At 39.2% G+C, this 23504-nt stretch overlaps 1 protein-coding gene across 1 annotated transcript; it reads left to right on the top strand.

Annotated features, from left to right (window-relative positions):
• The first annotated feature begins 3128 nt into the window (after positions 1 to 3128).
• On the top strand, positions 3129 to 20911 carry smarcd2 (SWI/SNF related, matrix associated, actin dependent regulator of chromatin, subfamily d, member 2). Its single transcript, XM_061708234.1, has 13 exons — positions 3129 to 3693; positions 5926 to 6146; positions 7005 to 7047; positions 7763 to 7885; positions 9949 to 10068; positions 10772 to 10867; positions 11613 to 11714; positions 11805 to 11966; positions 14036 to 14133; positions 14528 to 14663; positions 14780 to 14902; positions 19828 to 19929; positions 20017 to 20911. Exons 1-13 carry the CDS (start codon positions 3568 to 3570, stop codon positions 20068 to 20070), a joined length of 1506 nt encoding a protein of 501 aa, XP_061564218.1. The 5' UTR covers positions 3129 to 3567; the 3' UTR covers positions 20071 to 20911.
• Positions 20912 to 23504: the final 2593 nt, after the last annotated feature.

The raw sequence follows: 23504 nt of genomic DNA, 5'->3' as shown, positions 1-23504 counted from the left end.
GCTGTTTAATATCAAACCATAATGCCCCAAAACATTTTATTTACAATGTATCTGTTAATACATAGTTTATTGCATCTCAAAAAAGTTTTTCTATTACAATTACTAATATTAAAAAAATAAAAAATATCCCTGACTTAATTTCTAATCTATAAAGCATGCTGTAGATCAAACTTTGCTCCAATTTCCAGCCACTCACCCTAGTGACATTTAACATACTTTAACTTGACACTGACGACAGCATAGTGGCAAATACTGTCTGAAATGGAGACAGACTTAAAACAGCCAATATTATTACTGTTTTTCAAGTTTGATCAATTGCAAACTTCAGTGGACTCAAATGGAAATTGAGAATTTCACAAAAATGCAACAAATAAATGGCAAATCATACCATCATTATTAGTAAGTACAACATTTGCATCTGGAGCCCATCTGAAATACATTGTGTATAGTGTACATATTGTGTGTATATATAGTATATAAAGCCTACCTATATGGACTAAAAAATGTGGCACCACATGGGACTGTCGATTGATTCCATATTTCCATAATTGTAAATTGTTCAGACTAGTTATGCTCAAGTATTTTGGATAATGAATAATCTAGGACCCATGTGGAGTTGGACAAAGTACATAAGTGAATCCAAATGGGTTGGCTGCATTTGCCCAAAATGAAACCAGCTGACAATTCCCACATGGAGCCATTTTTTCTGACCAAATTACATCTTAAATGGCCCACACCCACGCGGATGCTGGCAGGAAGGTTTTATGTTTGTACCGTTGGTGGTTTGTTTCTGTTTATCTGTTTATCTTAGGGCCACTCAAAAAGGCCCTCTAAACCAGTGATTCTTAACCATAGGGCCGCGGCCCACACTTGGGCCGCGAGCGCCATCTAGTGGGCCGCGAAAAAAATTCAGTTTTGTACGTGTGGGCCGCGGGACTGCATAGCAACTCCCGACCAAATGAGGAGAAGAAGACCCTCAGCTAGCTCTAGGTGTAATAGTAAGAGAAATGGTGTGTATTTATAGAGAAAATCCTTCATTTTGCACAGAGTAGGTTTAGATCCGCCAGGATCAGGGATCGATTACTTGGGTCTGCGCCCAGAGCGAGCGAGCGCGGCGTGATCATTTATCCTGACTCGTCCGCGCAGCCGGGGAGGTCGGTGCCGCTCGGGCGGTGGGCTCCATCGTTACTGCTGAAGGATCGTACATGTAGATGTGTCTGCTGGACTGGACTGTTGTTCGGGCTCGCAAAAGCATCGGAAAGTGACTCTGCTGCAGCGGCCAGAGAGCTGCGGGTTCTGCCCGGCCGTCTCAGCTGATCAGGCTCGGATGAAATCCGACACGCGCAGTCCTGACAACTTATTAATGTAAATAAAACTTAGTAAGTTACTTAGTAAGTAATTAGCTTGACTCTTACAGAGATGAGAAGCCTAACAGGTGGAAAGGGAAGTTCAACCTGGAATGGACAGATTCATCCTGTTCAGTCTTCACACTGGGACAAAACCAGTGTCTCATACGTTCAGAGACCGTGGCGTTCAAAGTGCGAAAGTAAAACGCCACTGAAACAAAACACAAAGTTTTTCATCAAACATATCCACTCAAGTCTGAACTGAAGTCACAGAAAATAAGCTGACCATCTTAAACATGTTTGGGTCCACATACAGCTGTGAAGCAGCTTTCTCCACAATGAACATAATTAAAACTAAATATCGTTCCAGGTTCATCAATGAGCACCTTCACATGTGTATGAGAACCTGACACCATCCAGCCCAGATTTAAAGTCCTGGCAGGAGAAATTAGAGCTCAGTTCTCTCACTGAACGACAGAAAGTGGGGGCATAAGATTAAGGGGAAGAAAGAAAAACTGCAAAACTTTTAAATTGCTAAGATGTGTTTATATTAATTTATTATAAAAATGTGTTGAGACAATTAACAAAGAAAAGGGGAAATTCAAACTGCTGGTAAAGAAATAAACTAAGATAGCATTTGAAAAATAAAATAAAATCTTATTTATTTATTTTATTTTTAAGAGAAAAAAATGTGTAATTGAAGTTACACATGTTAATGGCAATGGTATATATATATATATATATATATATATATATATATATATATATATATATATATATATATATATATATATATATATATTTATTTATTTATTATGATGTTCTGGACCTTCGCTGCTATACAGTGTTAATATTTAACGGGCCTCGGGCCACTCTGTACTGAAAAAATTGGGCCCCAAGGTCAGAAAGGTTAAGAACCCCTGCTCTAAACCAGTGTTTCCCAACCCTGATCCTCAAGGCCCACTGTCCTGCATAGATGTTTCCCTTCATCATCACACCTGATTCTAATTAATGGTCCTAATTAGCTTGTCATCAAGGTCTGCACAACTCTGTTGATGACACAGCCACTTGTATCACAGTGTGCTGAAGCGGGGAAACATCTAAAACATGCAGGACAGTGTAGCCTCGAGGACCAGGGTTGGGAAACACTGCTCTAAACAATGATAAGTTGGATGAAGAAATGCGTCTTCAAATTTAGGATTTTTCAAAATGCACGAGTTGATAAAGTTGATATAAGAGCTTAAGCGCATAAGAAAGTGATATCTTACATTGAAGCAATAGACAATGAAGCATACTACATTATATTCAGAATTATTTATTTTTTTAAATTGTGTTTGCCACAAAAAGTGAGAAATACAGGACTGTCTCAGAAAATTAGAATATTGTGATAAAGTCCTTTATTTTCTGTAATGCAATTTAAAAAAAACAAAAATGTCATACATTCTGGATTCATTACAAATCAACTGAAATATTGCAAGCCTTTTATTATTTTAATATTGCTGATTATGGTTTACAGTTTAAGATTAAGATTCCCAGAATATTCTAATTTTTTGAGATAGGATATTTGAGTTTTCTTAAACTGTAAGCCATGATCAGCAATATTAAAATAATAAAAGTCTTGCAATATTTCAGTTGATTTGTAATGAATCCAGAATGTATGACATGTTTGCATTACAGAAAATAAAGGACTTTATCACAATATTCTAATTTTCTGAGACAGTCCTGTATAAGTTATTAAAAATAATTTTGGTCTGGTGACATGAGTTTCGGGATTTCCGACGGCAGTGAAGGCAGCGTTTGGACAGGCGCGGAGATCAGATCCGAGCGACTTCTCTCGGTTATTTCTCCTTTAACTCTAACTTTAACGAGAAGTCCCACGTTTTCCTCCGCAACCCTCTACCTCCCGGTGAAACCCCGGGGTGGGCGTTACTGGAGCAGAGAACCGGGCGGGAGGACAGCAACACCCGGGCGACCAGCAGAGCACCAGAGCCGCAGCAGCGGATCCCGGAACTTGGAGCGGCCGAGGAGCTAAGTGCGCTAGCTTTTTGTTGACAGGCTGCCCGGCTGTCAGAGCCCCGGAGCCGGAGAGGAACCCGGGGACGAGCCGGGGGACGGAGCCGCTGCTGGACCCGAGGGACGGACACCCATCCACCCGCCAGCCCCTCCGGGTCTCTCACCCGGGCTGTAGATCTGTGTGTTCGGAGCCACTTGTGGATCCGGGATGGCTTCGAGAGGGGGGTTCCCGGGGCACCCGAGCCCCGTGAGCGCGGCTCTCTCCGCGGGCATGAGGCTGTCCGGGCTCCCGCAGCCCCCGGCCGGCTACCGGGGCATGGGCCACTACACCCAGGTGGGGCTCGATCTGCCGGGGGGGGGGGAGAATAGACAAGAAGGAAGTTGGGGATTGCATTGTGTTTCTTCATAATTACGTGTATGAGTAAATATCCAAGTTGTTTTTTAGTTTAATTTTCATACAAAAAAAAAAAAAAACTACACAGAACCAGAGTAATTAAAGCTGGATAGTTTAGAATATCCTCGTTTGGGCGTTACTTCCGCCATCAAGGGTCTGTACACACTTCCTGACCTCAGTCGGTACTGGGACTCGCTTTAATGTAGCCTGGAAATGGATACATTATAGTGTAGCTTTTTGAAATAGTTTGGCAATTTTTTTTTCAACTTTATCTTTATTTGGTTTTCAAAATCCTTCCAAAGATTAACAAAAATAAGAGTGCTCTGACATAAAAGGAAACTTCAAGGGCAGCTGAATTATTGTCCAGCATATTTCCTTACAAGTCAGGTATTTATGAGATATCATAAAGCAACACTCAGTTTAGTTTTATATGAGAAAAAAGAAAGAAAGAAAAAATAAAATAAATAAAACCCCAAACAAGGGTTAGCCCAAACTATTTCACTGTTGTGCATAGTTCAGAAATACAAACTCGAATGCACAATTAACACAGAATAAAGAAATCAAGTATCAAAAGAAAGGAAATTGTTCTAGAACACTGCACAGGATCAGTGGTAACTACTCCTCCCCACACCGCTTAAATCCACACTTCAATAAAAGGACCCCAAATGTTTTGAAATAATGATAATTTCCCCTTTATAATGTAAGTAATCTTTTCCATAGGTAAAGTTGTAGACATGTCCTTAATCTAGTTTGACAATTTAATTGAAATTTGAAAAAAAAAAAATGTTCTGCTCAAGTTTGAACCAGAAAACCACGTGGTTACCCCAGGCCTCCTGTCAGTTGGTGAAAACAAAAGTAAGTTCATCATGAGCACCATCTGCCCTGGGGAAAGCCTGCATACATTATCCCAGTTTAGAAACCATCTGCAGCTTCATTTGGTTGTGGCTGACAGGCAGTTACAACTGTCTTCTGACTGGCACTTTACGGTGGGCTCAACATTTTCCTGTTTCACCGATCAGTGGTGACGACAAGACAAAAGCAGTGTAGAATATATGGGTCTTGTGATTTTTCATTGATGTGATTTTTATTGAAGGTTTAAATGAGTTTGGAAGATTAAATATTTAGAACCCCCCCTATTGTACCAATTCATGTAGCTGGAAAAGAAAATACAAACGGTTTGCAATTATGAAACCTTGGAGAAGTGAAGTACAATTTGATGAATAATTACAATCACACAACTTGGTTTTTATCCCACCCTTTTTATTAGTTCCTTTTCTCATTTATGTTTAAACTAATAGGCTTTTAGAACTTAAATAGATATTTTGAACTTTCTTTGGAGCCTTATTAAAGTCCATTGATGGTCACGATTCCTTTTTTCATCAATCGTACCTGTGGTTTTTGCAGAAGTTTCAAATCATTTTTGGGGGATAATGCAAAAAAAAAAGATTCATTAATTTTTTCCCCCATGCTAAATAGTTTTTGTGATATTTTAAAGAATATCAATTTTATTACATCACTTTGTTTCAGTGCTGATGTATTTTTAAATGTTTGAATAGTTGTGAAATTTGAAGCCCACCAGCCATTTTTAATGTCTATCGGTTGTATAATTTTTAATGCATGAGCAGTTTTAGTAATGTGATACGCCAGATAAATTGTTTTAAAATAACTTTAGGGAAAGTCTCTATTAAATGTTTGGGAAATTGAAGATGCTTTAGAAATTCTAAGCATGTGGTTGAAGCCTATATTAATAATGGGATGAAGTCTGTAAATGCATATAATTATCATGAACACATTTCCAACTATTGATGGGACCCAACCGGTCCAGTTTAATCAGTACATAGAAGCTGGTGTTGTTGATGACTGTTTCACCTAAACACCAAGATGCTGATCTGTCCAAACTTTTCTGTTTTGGCTACAAACTAATAGCCTGGATCCTGATAGTGATCTCACAACAATAAAAATCCATTTCCTTTAAAAGAAAACTCTTCGAGCAGAGAAGAATAATGCTCTTTTGTTTTTCTTCTCTTTTTTTTTTAGAAAGGAGTGAATGCTACAAACATAAACTTTCATCAATTATAAAAAAAATGCCTAAGTTACAAGTGTATTTTCAGTCTTCTTACACTTTTATGAACTTGAAATCACATAACCAACTTTCCCTTCTTTTTCCTCTAGCGGCCTGGGATGCCACCCAACAGAGGAGGGGGCCCCATGGGGTTAATGGGGGGCCAGTTGCCTGGTCCCTCTTATGGTGGAGGCAACATTCCTATGCGGCCAGGCATGGGATCCCCTGGCATGGACGCCTCAAGGAAACGGTTCCTTCATCAGCAGCATCAACACCAGCAGCAGCAGCAGCAGCAGCAGCAGCAAGAGGCGCTGGGGAGCTTGAGACGAGGGTGAGCTGTGGGGAGGTTTATGTAAGAACAGGAGAGGACTGATGCCAAGGCTGATGGGCAAAAGTTAAATTAAAAATAGTTTTTGCCTCAGTTGTTTTATTTAGTTTTGCTGATCTAAAAAAATCTACAAAAGTCCCTCAGTGCTTTTTTAAAGTTTCTATGTTAGTAAAGGTCAGCTCTCACAGACACGAGGATACCAGCATCTCATGACTGGCCTTTGCTTTCTAAACAGCAGACACATGTGGGTATTTTTGACTTCAAGCTACTCAGTGACGGCATGCTTATAAATGAGCCGAGCCATAATGTGAAGCTGCATTTACTGCCTTTTCCACAATGAAGCTGTTGTGTTGTAACACTTATGTTGTAACAAAAATGCTCAGTATTGGAGGATTGTTGAGCCACAGGGCTCAAAGCGGCATCCTAATTTATCCTGAAAGCATCTTGGAATGAGGTCATAATGAGGGGAAAACTGTATAAATTCATTAAAGAAACAAAGCTAGCTCTTGTGCATTTAGTGATCGTGGTAAGTGGAAGCCTTAGGAAAACTTTCAGAAGAGCTAACATTGGCAAATATTGTGTTATCCCGCCGTAAAACCGTTCACAAATAATTGATAATCAAATATGGTCTTTAAGTTAATCTTGTATCATGTGTCGGTGTGCGTTCCTTGCAAATTGGTTAACCAAGGAATGATGAGACACAACATAGCAGTGCCTTGTTTGAGGCTGTGATTTCTTTTAGAAATGGGAATGTGCTTTAGATTGCTTTATAGAATGACATTTATTTTGTCAAAATTTTTTGTTAAAACTGTAGATAGAGTACAAGGAAATGACCTGTGTGATCCTTTCTGTTTAATTTAGAGCAAAAAGACGCAAGATGTCTGACAAGGTTCTGCCACAGAGGGTAAGTAAACTGTGACTACGTTTACATGCAGTCAAAATTGGGGTTATTGCTAATATTCCGGTTACTGAAACATTGGGAATATTCCGTTTACATGGTAATTAATCATTCAGGATATCTGGATCAAACCAGCGACGCACGGAGAACGTCATGACGCAATTACCGTCATTTCCGCTTCTTCTTCCTGTGTCCAAATTCAAAACAAATGCTGCTTTGCGCAACTTTTCTCTCACCTTCTTGTAAATCTTCTATCCCGGTACTTTCTACCATCTACAAATGCAGAAATGTTCATATCCTTCATTACATTTATGAAGTGATTAGTCTCCTCCTGGTCTTGTGTTTCTCCGTGTTTATAAGAACTTCCTGGACTCAAAAGACCAGGATTCCTTGTGAACAGAGCATGTGCAGAAAACAAATACCTGTTCCGTTTGATGGGGATATTCCGTTTGGCGTTTACATGACCTAATATTCAGGTTTTAAAAGGAGTAACCCAGGGCTCATATTGGGGTTTTTAAAAACCAGAATATGAGCAAATTTGGGTTATTCAAAGGGGTTATTGGTGTTTACATGGCCGTGCAAATTCAGGTTATTGCCAATATTCGGGTTTTAAAAGGGTTATTGATGCATGGACACACAGTCAGTGTCCCACTGAATAATCAAAAGAAATGAACTGCAGTGAGTTATAGAGACAATGACCACTCAACATTGTGTTTTGTAGATCCGAGACCTGGTCCCTGAGTCACAGGCCTACATGGATCTCCTGGCCTTTGAGAGGAAACTGGATCAGACCATCGCCCGCAAGCGCATGGAGATTCAGGAGGCCATCAAGAAGCCCATTATGGTATTCTCCATGAACCCTTGTGTTATTCTTTTTTTCTTAAGAGGATCTTTAGATGTAAAGAAGTGCTAGCTGATACACACACAGCAGTTATGTTTTTAGTGGAACCAATTCTGCTCCTCAAGGAGCTTTCCTGCATGTTTTGGATGTTTCCCTGATTCAACACACCTGATTCAGATAAAAACGCCGACATCGACTTGTCATCAAGGCCTGCACAAGACTGCTAACGACACATTTATTTAAATCAGGCGTGATGAAGCAGGGGAATACCTAAAAGATGCAGGGCAGCAGCCTTAAGGGCTTGAATTAGACACCATTGGTGTAACCAAACAAATTAAAAAAAAATGATGAAAAACCCACAATTAAATTCATGGATGCTTTAATAATCCACAAAGTTAAATTATATTTTGCAGTAGTAAGTCAAAGTCACTTTTCTGTACTATTCTTCAGTGCACACATTTGAAGAAGGTTGTCTCTAAAGAAACTATTGTTTAATAACTGTGTAGTGAAGAGTATGCCGTGTCCTCCATTATGGTTTGCACTTTGTGCAGCATTTTCCTTCTTACATTCAGCTGCAGGAGCTCCAGAACAGACCTAAGCAAAAACCCACCACGCCCCCCGCCCCCTCCCCACCAACCCCCTCAGCTTTCCTGAGATTTTATGCTCCTGCATCCACATCTTGGTAAAACACACAATACTGCATTCCTGATATTCCCCCTGTGTCCTTCTCATCACTGCAAGCTCATCCATCTTCTTGGCTACTTATCTTAAATTCCCTATTATGAATGGGAAAAGAAATGGTTTAAACTTCCTTTTGTCTCGCAAAAGGAAGTTTTTCTCTTGCTCTAGATCTGTGATGTCTCCTCTTTAACTCGTACATGGATTTGGGATCTCTTTCTGTTTTTTTTTTGGGGGGGGGGGCTTTTGAAAGCTCAGTCAGCTGGAGCCTCTTGTAAATAACTTTCCCGTTGTTATGGTAACTTATCATAACAGATGCAGAAACATGCCAAGAAGTACCAGCAGAAATCCCTCAAGCAGCACAGGATCCAGACCGGCATTACAAAAAAAAGTGTTTCAAGGAAACAATTCAGTAGAAAAATGTCAAGATAATTCAAAGATACACAAAGTAAGACCAGGACGAGCTACTGCAACAAGCTGTCATTTGTCTGGAGCCGTTTTAGAAAAAACAGAGGACTGACACTCCTACGTCTAAAACGGATATCATGTTGCATCTGCTCGGAATGGTGGAATAGTGGTTTCCACATGTAATAATTGCATTTGAAATTGCGAACCTACTTACTTTGAGAGTTAGTCGTACAGGAATTCCCAATATAATTAGTTGCAGCATCTATTCCATGATTAATAAAAGCTCTTGAGAACATTGAGCGAAATCAAGAACACTGTATAAGACATGGACAGACATTTATATCTGTATACTATACATTGTATGACACATAGATGTATCAAATATACCATAAAAAGAGGATTTTTAAAACGTATCTTAAATAGATATGGAGGGTGCACACAACTTCTAAGCATCAAGGATACTAAAGGTCAGATAAGAGCTCAGGGGATAAAATCTACCAGATGATCAATAAGCCAGGGGATTTTGTAGGCCAAGAGGGGGGATATTTTTCAGTGTTTCTATCATCAGCAAACTGCTTTTTAAATACTGAAAACGAACAAATTAAAGACCTACAAACAAACATCAGACAATTGCACTAAAGGCCTGACAAATTACCACATACAAGGAAACATATTCTTAGTTTATATCAACTTTTATGACAAAATATAACAATTTGAATGTTTTTTATAGTTTTGTAATGTTAGTAATCATATTTGAACACTTGAATAAGAGGGTTCTGTCAACTGAAGAGCTATAATTCTTAAACCAACTTAGCTGTGAATGTGAATGCTCTTAAATTACAGCTGAAAGTCCCGACACCATCACCCTTATTATTATATTCTGTAACTTTGGTATAATTAGCTCAAGCAACAAAAGCTGTCAGTTCCATAAAAAGTCCTGACCTAAAATTTAGACTTGCTTCTTTCTTTGTGTGACACAGCAAAAGCGCAAGCTGAGGATCTACATTTCCAACACTTTCACTCCCAGCAAGCCTGACGGAGAAGAGGCAGAGAAGGTTTCTTCCTGGGAGCTGAGGGTGGAAGGCAAACTGCTGGAGGAAGTAAGTGAATAACAGCTGCTATTTCTGATTTCACCATAGTCTCTGTTTGTTCTGACTCAAAAGTTTTTCAGTCCACTTTTGTGTTTCTAAAAACTTCACTTGGCCTGTATCTTTGGCTCAGACCACGCAGCCAGACGTGTGTTTACAGCTTTCGCCATTCAACCCCATGACTGCTAACAGATTCTCTTTCTCTCTTTCTCACACACACACACACTCACACAGATACACTCACACTCACACACATGTAGGATCATGCTCTGTTGAAATACAGAATTGAAACCACTGGCCGTTGCATACCATGAGCTGACATGCCTCCCCTCCCTCCATCAATTCCAGCTCAGCTCATTGTGTCATCTGGGGCCACAGAAAGTTTTTTTTTTGTTTTTTTCCTGTTAATTTTGCTCCTCTTGCTCATTGGTTTAGCCGTGCGTAGGAGCGCTGCATGGAGTAACAGAAAAAGAATGGATGGCAGGGAAGAAGTGAAAGGGCCCATGTTGAGCAAACAGACTTTGGAAGGGAAGGGGAGTGGAGAGGGGGGCGGGGGGTGCAACAGCTTTTTCTACTCAACAGTTTGGTTCCTCACCCCCGATGTGGTCAGAGCTGAACAATGCAGCTGCAGCCTGACACTGCGCAGTGAGGAAACACTGATGGCAGTCTTGGAGGGCTGTACTCTCACAGTCTCTCGTGTTCTCTGTGTTCTCAGGCCGGCAAGCAGAAGAGGAAGTTCTCCTCTTTTTTCAAAAGCCTGGTGATTGAGCTTGATAAGGAGCTCTATGGACCCGACAATCACTTAGTAGAGGTATGATACGATTCACCTAGAATATTGTAAGCACATTAACAACCAAAGTCCTTTAAGATTTGAATGGGTTACCAGCCCAACTCAACTATTTTCTACAGATACAGGACTGTCTCAGAAAATTAGAATATTGTGATAAAGTTCTTTATTTTCTGTAATGCAATTTAAAAAAAAAAAAAAAAAAAAAAAAAAAAATGTCATACATTCTGGATTCATTACAAATCAACTGAAATATTGCAAGCCTTTTATTAATTTAATATTGCTGATCATGACTTACAGTTTAAGATTAAGATTCCCAGAATATTCAAATTTTTTGAGATAGGATATTTGAGTTTTCTTAAACTGTAAGCTATGATCAGCAATATTAAAATAATAAAAGGCTTGCAATATTTCAGTTGATTTGTAATGAATCCAGAATGTATGACGTTTTTGTTTTTGTAATTGCATTACAGAAAATCACAATATTCTAATTTTCTGAGACAGTCCTGTAAAATTAAACTTGTCCTATACCAGTTTAGTTGAAGCAGTATTTTTAGATTTTTTGATTTTCACAAACATAAAGGAACAGCCTCTCGTGGATTGTGTATAAATCCAACTAAGTCAGCCAAACTGAATATTTACTTGCATGAGTTTATTGAATAAATATATATAATAAATATATATTTGTTGTATTTCTGTGTCATTTAAGCCTAAACTGGACATCCTTTGCTAGTGTGATTTAGTTGTTTTCCACATGTTTATCTTTCAGTGGCATAGAATGCCGACCACTCAGGAGACGGATGGTTTCCAGGTCAAAAGGCCCGGGGACGTGAACGTTAAATGCACTCTTCTGCTCATGCTCGACCACCAGGTACCTCTTACTCTGCTGCAGCTCGCGAGTAGTTGTATTCCCTGATGATTTGACTTTGTTGCCTTTTCCCAACAACCCCCCTCTGCTCAGCCCCCGCAGTACAAACTGGACCCCCGCCTGGCTCGTCTTCTGGGCGTGCACACTCAGACGCGGGCCAGCATCATGCAGGCTCTCTGGCTCTACATCAAGAACAACAAGCTGCAGGACTGTCACGAGAAGGAGTACATCAACTGCAACCGCTATTTCAAACAGGTAATGATTTAGTTTTAGGGGACGTGACAAGACAAGTCCATCGTTGCGTCCGAAATGCCATACTAAAAAGTATATACTAAAAAGTATACTTAAGTTTGGCACACTTTTGAGTAAATATCAGTAGTGTGCATTAATTCGGACGTACTATTAAGAGCGCACACGTCACTTCCTGCCGTTGGGAGGAAGTGACGTTTCACAGCAGCAGTAGCAGCTGTTACCATGGTAACAGCAGCAGTAGCAGCACCGCTCCGCTATTTCCCATTTATTCTGGCCCAAACAAGATGACATTATATAATTTTATTATATACGAATATTATAATATTAATATTATATGGGCATGCCAAGTAATGGCATGACCATATTGCAATCGTCCGGAATGGCCCAAAGGGAAAAAAAAGGCGCAAAAGTCCCAGGTCACACCAGCGGGTGTACAGCATGACCCCGCTCTGATGTGGAAAAAAAAAATCCCCAAAAAATAAAACACGCCCGAAAAAATGAGGAAAAACATGAAAATGAAGGCGATATAATAGTATACAGAAAAGGTTTCCCTTTTTTTTTTTTTTTTTTTAAGATTTGTTTGGGCTCTACTGGCCCTTTATTCAAGCTGCAGATATGAAAGGGGTATAGAGAGAGATCGGGGATGACACGCAGCAAAGGTGCGCAGGCCGGGATTCGAACCTGCGACCGCTGCAGGAGGACTGTAGCCTCAGTATATGAGCCGCTGCTTAACCCACTGCGCCACCGAGCAGCCCAGGTTTCCCTTTTCTTCCTTATTATTCTTATTCCGCACAATTTTACGGCCCGAACCGCAACTTGCACCCATGCATGCCATACATCGTTGGATGCGTCTCCATCGTGCCTCGATGGGCATTACTTTTCTCAGTAATAGGGGTTACCGTGGCAACGCTAGATGCCAAAAAGCAAAAAAAAAGGCAAAAATTCGGACGCTTATTGCTCGGCCGAACTTTATCAGAGACATCGTTCAAACTTTCAAACACTCTGCCCGATCGGCACTAACGGACCGTACAAACTTATTATGCCAATTATTACAATTTTTGTGATATTGACCTTTCATTTTTTTTAAATTTCCGTTGGACTTTGGACGCTTGTTGCTAGGCAACATGTTATCGTAGAGACATTGTACAAATGTTCCCAGAATCGGCACGCTGTGGACTTCAATATACTCAAATTTCATGAAGCTGTGATTTAAGGACATTTTATGTCAAAATCCATGCCAAAAGGCCCCATTCATTCGGAAGGGTTTTTTTACCATGGTGAAAAAAAAACCTATCCGTTAACGTAGCCTGAACCGGAACGTGCATCCATGCATGGCATACATCGTTAGATGCGTCTCCATCGTGCCTCGATGGGCATTACTTTTCTCAGTCAAAAGCGTTACCGTGGGGAAGCTAGATGCCAAAAAGCGCGGCCCATTAATAACTATTGGGAGTACAGGAATTAATGAAATGCAAGCGTAAAAACCTCAAACTGACATAGAACCACCCCTAACACAACCACTACAGCCTCAAACCAAAGCAGCAAGAGGGGACGAATGGGCATTCGGGCATGCCCATATCAAAATTTCCCGAAATTTTCTAGTTATACTTAATATTATACGTATCACTTAGCAACCAAACACCGCTGCATTGCATCGTGGGAAGTTTCTGCTTAGCTAGTGTCCATCAAATAATAAATAAACTAATAAATTTCTCCAGAATGAGTATGGATAGAGCATAGTATTGAGTACGTTCTAATGTTTCGGGCGCACTAAAAAATCTCACATACTCATTTTGCTACTCATTAGGGTGGAAGTATGGAGTTTCGGACGCAGCCCATATGTGTTAAATAATGTTTATAATTGAAAATGAAAGGAATGCTTTGAACTTTTTGATTCAAAGTATCACTGAGTGGCATAATGTATAATTATAGATCAGGAATTTATGAGTGAGACTGACACATCACTTTCAATTAATTAATATTATAGCCATGATTTCAGGTCTGTTCATTTTTCATAGGGTGCACAACCGTTATCTTTTAGGGTGTCAAACTTGTGTTGTGTTCATGCTCAGATCTTCGCCTGTCTGCGCATGAGGTTTTCTGAGATTCCCATGAAACTGGCTGGCCTGCTGCAGCACCCAGACCCCATTATCATCAATCATATCATCAGGTAGGGGACTGCTGATCATTATGACTTTGTTCTACCAGTTTGGCTACAATAAAGTGAAGATTTAATAAAATGTGTTTGTTTCCTTTGTCTGACTTTTTTTTTTTCTCTCTCTCAAGAAATGCTGTTATTTCAATGCGGTTTTAATGAATTAATCTTAGAATCGTTGTCAGTGTAGTTCATTGCTACACCAAAGAATATACTGTAGTTTTCAAAGAAAAGAAAAGGCATGCACAAGATTGAGAAAATTCTCCCTTCTGGACGTGAGCTAATGTAAGATGCACGTACTTGGATTGGAAAAACGTTCCTGTGGTCTTGGATTCGCTAAATTTAAATTCTTTTTGTCAATGAAAGACACATGTATTAATCAGAAGCTTTCCTCCTCCATCTTGAGCAGTGTGGACCCCACGGATCAGAAGAAGACGGCATGTTATGACATCGATGTGGAGGTGGACGACCCTCTGAAAGGCCAGATGAACAGCTTCCTGTCCTCCACAACCAACCAACAGGAAATTGCTGCTCTCGAGATGAAGGTTGGGTCTAACCAGTACAACCCAGATATTTTGGGGAAATGTTATTTTAAATTGGACTTTAAAAAGAAAACAGATTTGTTTTAAAACTGTCCCTTTACTGTTTGTATTTGCATCAGATTCATGAAACAATTGAGTACATCAACCAGTTGAAAACTGAGAGAGACTTCATGCTGAGCTTCAGCAATAATCCCCAGGACTTCATCCAGGACTGGCTGAAGTCTCAGAGCAGAGATCTGAAGGTAAATGTGTGTTCCAGCTTTTACTCTATTGACAAGCTCATCCAAACGAGTCGTTTGAAGTTTTTCAGTTTGAGGTTTTAGTATAAAACAGTTTCCTCTTCCTCTCTGAGTTAAAATTATGCCTTTTTTATTGGTTGATTTCACATTTTTTGTCATAAGGATGTTGCCTTTCATAATATTCCTGAATTATTTTGTATGATGTGGTAGTTATTTATCAGCTCACACCGGTCAGAACGATAACTCCCTGCAGCTTCAGCACGTCTGAGTTCCTTTGGCTCTGCCAAATAAATGAACATGCAATGAACAAACATATTAACAGATAACCTAACATGTAAAAGGGAAATAACCTTCAGTCTCTTCTCTTATCAGTTTCATTGCATTTGTATACCCCTTATCAGCCTCTTAGATTATACAACCCTAACGGAAACGGTTTCAAAATTAAAGCCCACAACATGCTGTCTTGATATTCTGCCTTCGAACTTTTTTAAAACAGTTTTTAACTGCATAGCTCCCGATGTATTGCAGATAATAAATACTTCTCTTCAAACAGGCCAGTTTCCCCAGGCCTTGAAAACTGCAGTAATAAAACCTCTTCTAAAAATATTAAATCTGGATGCTACAACAATATAAAATCTGCCATTTTTGGAGAAAATCATTGAAAAGGTTGTTTTCCAACAAATCCATACTTTTATGATGCAAAACAACCTTTTTAACACATTTCAGTCTGGATTTCGGCCACAGCACTGAGACTGTACTCATCAACATCTTAAATGCTATTCATCTGAATAATGATGCAGGCAAATCCTCTGTTCTGGTATTATTTGATCTCAGTGGTGCATTTGACACAGTTGATCATAACATTCTTCTCAGCAGACTGGAAAAGTGGGTTGGACCGGCACTGTGCTTCAATGGTTTAAATCTTACTTGCAAGATAGGGCCTTCTTTGTGTCAATAGGGAACCATGAGTCTGAGAGAACCAAGATCACATGTGGGGTTCCTCAAGGGTCCATTCTCGGACCGCTTCTATTCAACATCTATATGCTACCCCTAGCTCAGATTATGGAACATCACAACATTTCCTACCATACTTATGCGGATGACACTCAGCTCTATATTTCAGTGTCACCACATAATTACAGTCCCCTACTCTCATTGAGTAACTGTATTCACCAAATCAATGAGTGGATGTGCCAGAATTTTCTCCAGCTAAATCCAGAACACTTCGGCCAGAGTCCTTACAAACACCAGGAAACTGGACCATATATTACACCAGGAAACTGGACCACGTTACACCAGGAAACTGGACCACGTTACACCAGGAAACTGGACCACGTTACACCAGGAAACTGGACCACGTTACACCAGGAAACTGGACCACGTTACACCAGGAAACTGGACCACATTACACCAGGAAACTGGACCACATTACACCAGGAAACTGGACCACATTACACCAGGAAACTGGACCACATTACACCAGGAAACTGGACCACATTACACCAGGAAACTGGACCACATTACACCAGGAAACTGGACCACATTACACCAGGAAACTGGACCACATTACACCAGGAAACTGGACCACATTACACCAGGAAACTGGACCATATTACACCAGGAAACTGGACCACATTACACCAGGAAACTGGACCATATTACACCAGGAAACTGGACCACATTACACCAGGAAACTGGACCACATTACACCAGGAAACTGGACCACATTACACCAGGAAACTGGACCATATTACACCAGGAAACTGGACCATATTACACCAGGAAACTGGACCACATTAAACCAGGAAACTGGACCACATTACACCAGGAAACTGGACCACATTACACCAGGAAACTGGACCATATTACACCAGGAAACTGGACCATATTACACCAGGAAACTGGACCACATTAAACCAGGAAACTGGACCACATTAAACCAGGAAACTGGACCACATTACACCAGTCATGAAATCACTACACTGGCTTCCAGTGAGTTAAAGGAAAGTGTGGCAGGGTGGAGGAGCTGCAGCCACTCAGGTGATGGGTCACAGGTGTGGCCCATCAACCTCTCCACCCTGCCACAGATAGTTTAAAATCTTCATGCTGGTCTACAAAGACCTGAATGGTCTTGGAACAAAATACATGGTTGATCTGTTAGTTCCTATGAAGCTCCCAGACCCCTGAGGTTCATCTGGATCTGGTTTGTTGTGGTTCCCAAGAACGCTATCCCGGTACTTTCTACCGTCTACAAATGCAGAAATGTTCATATCCTTCATTACATTTATGAAGTGATTAGTCTCCTCCTGGTCTTGTGTTTCTCCCTGGACTCAAAAGACCAGGATTCCTTGCGAACAGAGCATGCGCAGAAAACAAATTCCGTTTGGCGACATGACCGAATATTCGGGTTTTAAAAGGAGTAACCCAGGGGTCATATTCAGGTTTTTAAAAACCCGAATATGAGCAAATTCCGGTCATTCAAAGGGGTCATTGGTGTTTACATGGCCGTGCAAATTCAGGTTATTGCTAATATTCGGGTTTTAAAAGGGTTATTGACTGCATGGAAACACAGTCATTGGTCGTCATTGTCTGATTCTCCTCTTTAAAACGTACCAAGTATTTTCAGTAGGAGGCAGATCTGAATTTTACACACTCAAGCACACACACCTCATCTATGAAATCTTCCTGTTAGAAGTCTAAAAATAAGATCTGGTATTGTCGTGCTGAAATAATCACAGGCCTCCAATTGAAGAACGTCACCTTCCTAGTAGGGTTGTCACGATACCAAATTTCTGTTTCGATACCGATACCAATATGTATTTCGATACTTTTCGATACTTTTCGATACTTTTTGTAAAAAGGTGGAACTCTCTCAATGTCAATATTTTCCTTTATTTTAAAGCAGACTTTGGGAACAATAACAACAATAAATAAAATAAATAATTGGCATGGGATATTAAAATGTTCAAACCTTTAGAACAGTGTGAACAAGTAAAATAAAGCAATGCCATTCAAATTAAAGTCACGATGTTAAATAAAATACTGTAGCAGCAAAAACTCCTGCTTCTGAGTGGGTGGTGTCACCCTCTCTGAGCCAGGAGCACTGGACTTCTGGAATTGGGGGAGGGAGGGGGTACAGTATTTTAATTAACATGGTCATTTTAATTTGAATTCCATTGCTTTATTTTACTTGTTCTCATTGTTCAAAAGGTTTGTGTTTTGAAACTATAGGCCACATGAAACATTAAATGGGCATAACTAGAAAAATAAATTGAGGATCATTCTATTATCTACAGGACTGTCTCAGAAAATTAGAATATTGTGATTTTCTGTAATGCAATTACAAAAACAAAAATGTCATACATTCTGGATTCATTACAAATCAACTGAAATATTGCAAGCCTTTTATTATTTTAATATTGCTGATCATGACTTACAGCTTAAGAAAACTCAAATATCCTATCTCAAAAAATTTGAATATTCTGGGAATCTTAATCTTAAACTGTAAACCATAATCAGCAATATTAAAATAATGAAAGGCTTGCAATATTTCAGTTGATTTGTAATGAATCCAGAATGTATGACATTTTTTTTGTTTTTTTAATTGCATTACAGAAAATAAAGAACTTTATCACAATATTCTAATTTTCTGAGACAGTCCTCTAGGATAGGATTAGATATTGTAGGCTAATGGAATGTTTTACAAAAGTGTGTTTTAATATATAATATTAATTAATATAATTCATTGCCTTAATGGTTTATAATATATATGAAACATTAAATAATATTAAAATATAAAAAATATATTAAAGTTATATTCTAGTCTGTGGAATTTATTTAAATATTTTAAGAATGTCATTTTTTTTAAAAAATATTTTAAAAATTGCATTTATTAACCATGGACATGTTTTAACTCTCTGTATAGGCTGCTGTAGGTTTACTACGGGCTGGGAGAGGCTCTTTCATTGACATGACAGTGCAGTGAACTTGTGAACAAAGTTATCAGCTGTCGTTCTTGACTGAAGTCGTGGAACAAGTCCGCGTGGTTCTCCTTTAAACGTTTGGACAAGTTTGAAGTGTTGCCTCCTTTTGCGAGACACGCGTTGTAGCAGCGCTTGCACTGCGGTGCGTCTGGTTCAGTGGTTCGCCCTTATCGCTCGGTTTGAACCCGAAATATTTCCACAGCGTACTTCGGGCCCCCATTTTGTCCAAAAGTACGGGCTTTTCTGCAGCTGCCATCTCTTTTTATTTCAATTTTATTTCAACCCGCTCTGTCTGTCTAATAACACGCGACTTCTCGTTTCTCTCTCCTCCGCATGGGAGTGGGAGGGGGAGGCGGCTCTGCTTCTGCAACTACGTCACACTCGCGGACCTTGCCGTGCTTAAAGAGACAGGCTCCAATTTACCAATTCGTTTGCATAGAAAAAATATATAAAAGTACCGTTTGTTTTTAAATGCTGGTATAGTACCGTTTTCAAAACTCTAGTACCGCGGTACTATACTGGTACCGGTATACCGTGCAACCCTACTTCCTAGTAGTAACATAAGTCTCCTCAAAATTCCTATACACACCTCCGTATATATGCTACCTTCACCCACAAACACCCATGCCATCACTCACTGCACCTTTTTCAGATAACAGATGGAGAGTTTTCTCAAAATTAAGCTGAAGCATAATTTAATGAGATCACAGACCACGTCTACCGTCTTTCTGTCCATCTGAAACAAGCTTGTGTCCAAAAAACTCTTAACGCTTAAATTGTTAATAGGAGACACTGAAAATCATCTTGTACTTTTATCTTTTGAATAAATACCTTCACAATTTTTTATAGAAAGGGTTTTGGATTTTGGATTTCAGTCTTTTTTTTCCCCCCCTGCTCATGAAATTGGGGGTCATTGTGTTTAGTGATACGTTTCTGTTTCATCAGTTGATGACAGATGTGACCGGAAACCCGGAAGAGGAGAGGAGGGCTGATTTCTACCAGGCACCCTGGATGCCAGAGGCTGTGGGCAGATACGTTTACTCCAAAGTAAGTACAAATAGTTGCTAAAACACCAAGTAAAGTAACTATCACTGCGGTTTTAAATTGTACAGACACATTCCTTCTTTATTACAGGTACAGCAGAGGCGACAAGAGTTGGAGCAAGTGTTGGGAATCAGACTCACCTAAGGAATTACTCCAGAAGGGTCAAGGTTTAAGTTTACGGATCAAATATTAACGTCTTCTCATTTGAAACTGGAAAGAAATTGGTTAATGTTGCAATTTGTATTTTCACTTACTCTCCGAGTATAGGGACCAAAGTGGTGATTTTCGTTGATCAGCCATAAAATTCCGAACACCTTTTCTAATATTTAGTATGTGCTGGTCTGATCCAGTCGGGACAAAGACAGAACACATCTCAGTGTTTCTGGAGGATCGTCAGATTGGCATAAGTTGAGTTTTTAGACTCTTTGTCTTTGCTTCTTTGTTTGAAACATTCCTCAACAGTCTGGTTTTTTTTTCTGGGGTGTGCTGGAGTCCTGCTGGGAGGAGGCTGCTCCTGCACGATGGTGCAATTGCAATACCGGGAGGAGGGATTTCCAGAGTAACATCAGTCTGAATTCCTGGATGCAGGCTTTGCCAGGAGATCGTTGAATTGTATCAATCTAGCTGAGTTACTCATTTTAAATGTTACGGCTGATTGGTGTCCTTTACTTTGTTTTTTCCTTTCATGTAATGTTGAGCCTGTTCAAATCATATTTGCCTTGTTTTGCTATGTTTTAAAAATGATACAAAATGCTGAAAACTGTTGAAGCACTAGTGCTGTTGAGGTGCCTCTACCAACAACGTGCCATTATGAGGGGGTATTTGTTTTACCTTCTCTTTTAAAAGCCATAACGGTTTAGATTTTAAAGAAAAAATGTGCCTGATGTGCGATTACAATAATTGGGATGTTAACATTTCATTTAAATGTGTATCTATAGTAATACATATTTACAACAGAAATGTTGGATTATATGGGGGGGGGGGGGGGGGGGAGTGTAAATGGGGAAACTTTTTATATCTAGGGTAATTTTACAATATTGTTGTTTTTCTTCCTGTTTTATGGGGTGGGTTTCTCTCAGAAAAACTCTTAAAACAAAAAAAAACTTGTTTGTACATGGACAAATCCACTGTGTCCAGTTGTTATTTCGCAGCTCTTTTTCCCCACTTTAATGTTTACATGCTCTTTTTATCTTCTTTTTTTTATTGCTGTTCATTTGTGTATAACACCAGAAAGAGGTAGAGGGGCAGATTTTGTGGAATGAAAACATTTTTACCTCCCCAACAGGTTAATTGATATTGATGATAAAATAGGAATGCATCTTGTGAATGCCGTTGTGAAAAGTTTAATTGAAATGCAATTTTTTCAGTTTTGTATGAGAATTTCTTGAAACATTCCACGTTAATGTGCCAAAATGCATTTTGTGAAGATAATAAATTCTGAGAAATGTAATGCACAAATATTTTTGTGCAGCTTCTTTGTAAGATGTTTTTATGTTGTTTATCTGTCAAAAGTCTATCTTTTATACATTTGAAGTATTTTTTACAATAAATATACTTACAAATGTTTATTGTATTGTATCATTTAATGCAGAACGTCCAGCGAAAGTAGCCGTTTTATATAACAAGTCTACACTGTATACTCGTTATCGTTAATGATTGAGGCTTGTGTTTGAAATGTAATCCGTCTGCCGTTACAGAAAAACTGTTGGGGCTGTGCGTGTTTGGGCTGGTTGCAGAGCTCAGTTGCTGCTGCAGAGCAGCTGCCTCAACAGGTATATCTGGTTTTACTGAAACAGCACTCGGGATCGTGCTGAGTACCATCACCTCAGCTCGCACGGTGACACTGGTTCAAACGAAAGTCACTTTACAACAATGTTTGTTTTTATTATTGACCATATATGACCTAAAGTAACCTGACATTTTTTTTAATGTGAAATATGTGTACTCACAGGTCTCTACACCTTGCTTGTACCAGGTTTGACCCTCTTTTGCCTTAAGAACAGCCTTAATTTATTGTGACAAGGAAAAAAAAAATATTTTCCAGCAATTCATTTTAATACAAAATAACAAAATGAACTGAATAAAATAAGTATCTTTTTTAAACAGAAACCTGTCCTGCTTAACTTAAAATTGTATAAATTAATATAAAACAATAGAAAGAAAGCAGAACATCCATTCTGTAATAGTGCACATTTTTAGTGCAATAACAAAAGTGCAAACAGAAAGTCTGTAGAAAACTTGTAAACATATTTGTGCCTCAAAGGCCATGACTGTAGCTACAGTTGGAGTAAAAGATTTTAAAATAATTTATGAACTCAACAGCTCAATGCCATTTTCCATTGGCATTTTATGACTATTTTTTGACTCTCACAGTAATACGGGACAAAGTGCGTCCCTTTTTAGCTCAGTACGGGACGTACTTTAGTTTATAAATACGGGACGATTCAGTTTTTCGGGGCACGGTTGGCAACCCTAGTTGTAGGCACATGACACAGTCAGACACTTTAAACATAGAAACACCGACTACAGGGGCAATGGACTGCTTTGGATTATAGTGGGGTTGGATGCATATGTAATTTTTCTCAGTCATTTCAAATTGGTGTTAAAGTTTGGTTTTCATTTCTAAGTTGAAGTTTAGGGTCTATAGAACAATTTGAGTCCGAGTGTCAAACACATAGATAAAAAATGGCCTCCAGGGGGCGCCGTAAAATATGTAAACTGCAACAACTTTTGATTAGATTAGCCAAATTTAGCATATGAGGTATAGGATTCAGAATTAAAAGGAGAAACTGGTATACTAAGCATTTGGCGACCAGATTAAAAATAAATACACCTTTAGCCCAAAATATTAAATGGACACAAGCGAAATTATGCTTTTTTAAAGATAAAGTCTGAAAATATCCTCACAGTTGCTAAGGAATTTTACTTTTTAATGTTATTTCATTAAGTCAATACTGTGTGGCGATTAAACTGAAATCAAAATGCTCCTCACTCTTCTATTCTATGCCCAAAATGTAGTAACAGCCATAATCTTTGTATGTATGGATTTAGGATCAAGAGTCCCAACTTTTTTCAATCAATCAATCAAGCCATCACGCCATCATTTTATACACAAGAAATTTCCACTAAAGAACTTTATATCTGGAAGAAAGTAAATCAATAACAATAAGAAGAGAAACAATAGTTTTTCTGGCATTCAAAAATGAACAGAGGACCATAGGGCTAACATTTATTCTGAGAACTTCACTCTACAATGATAACTATGGTTTACTGCTTTGATTTATTCTATGTCAGTCTTAGAAGTTCTGACATGTGCACTTGCACATATGTGTGCACTTTAACTTTGCCTTCATGCACTTGCACCGAGAACTGGCAGGTCGACTTGTAGGCTACAAGTACTTGTACAACCGCACTTAACATCTAGTTGGAATACGTCTTTTGCAAGTGGTAGCGTAGTCCAAATGGGAAGAAGTTTGCTGTCCTCTTCTTTCCACCCATGGTCAGTGGGGTTGTTGACAGGCATTGTTGACCTACATGAATGAATTAATAAATGCATTATTTTTTTTGTGAATATATAC

Source organism: Cololabis saira, chromosome 19 (assembly GCF_033807715.1).
Source record: "Cololabis saira isolate AMF1-May2022 chromosome 19, fColSai1.1, whole genome shotgun sequence".
Taxonomy (NCBI): Eukaryota; Metazoa; Chordata; class Actinopteri; order Beloniformes; family Belonidae; genus Cololabis; species Cololabis saira.
Note: the sequence above shows the minus strand (reverse complement) of the source record. Positions and strands in the feature narration are given on the sequence as shown.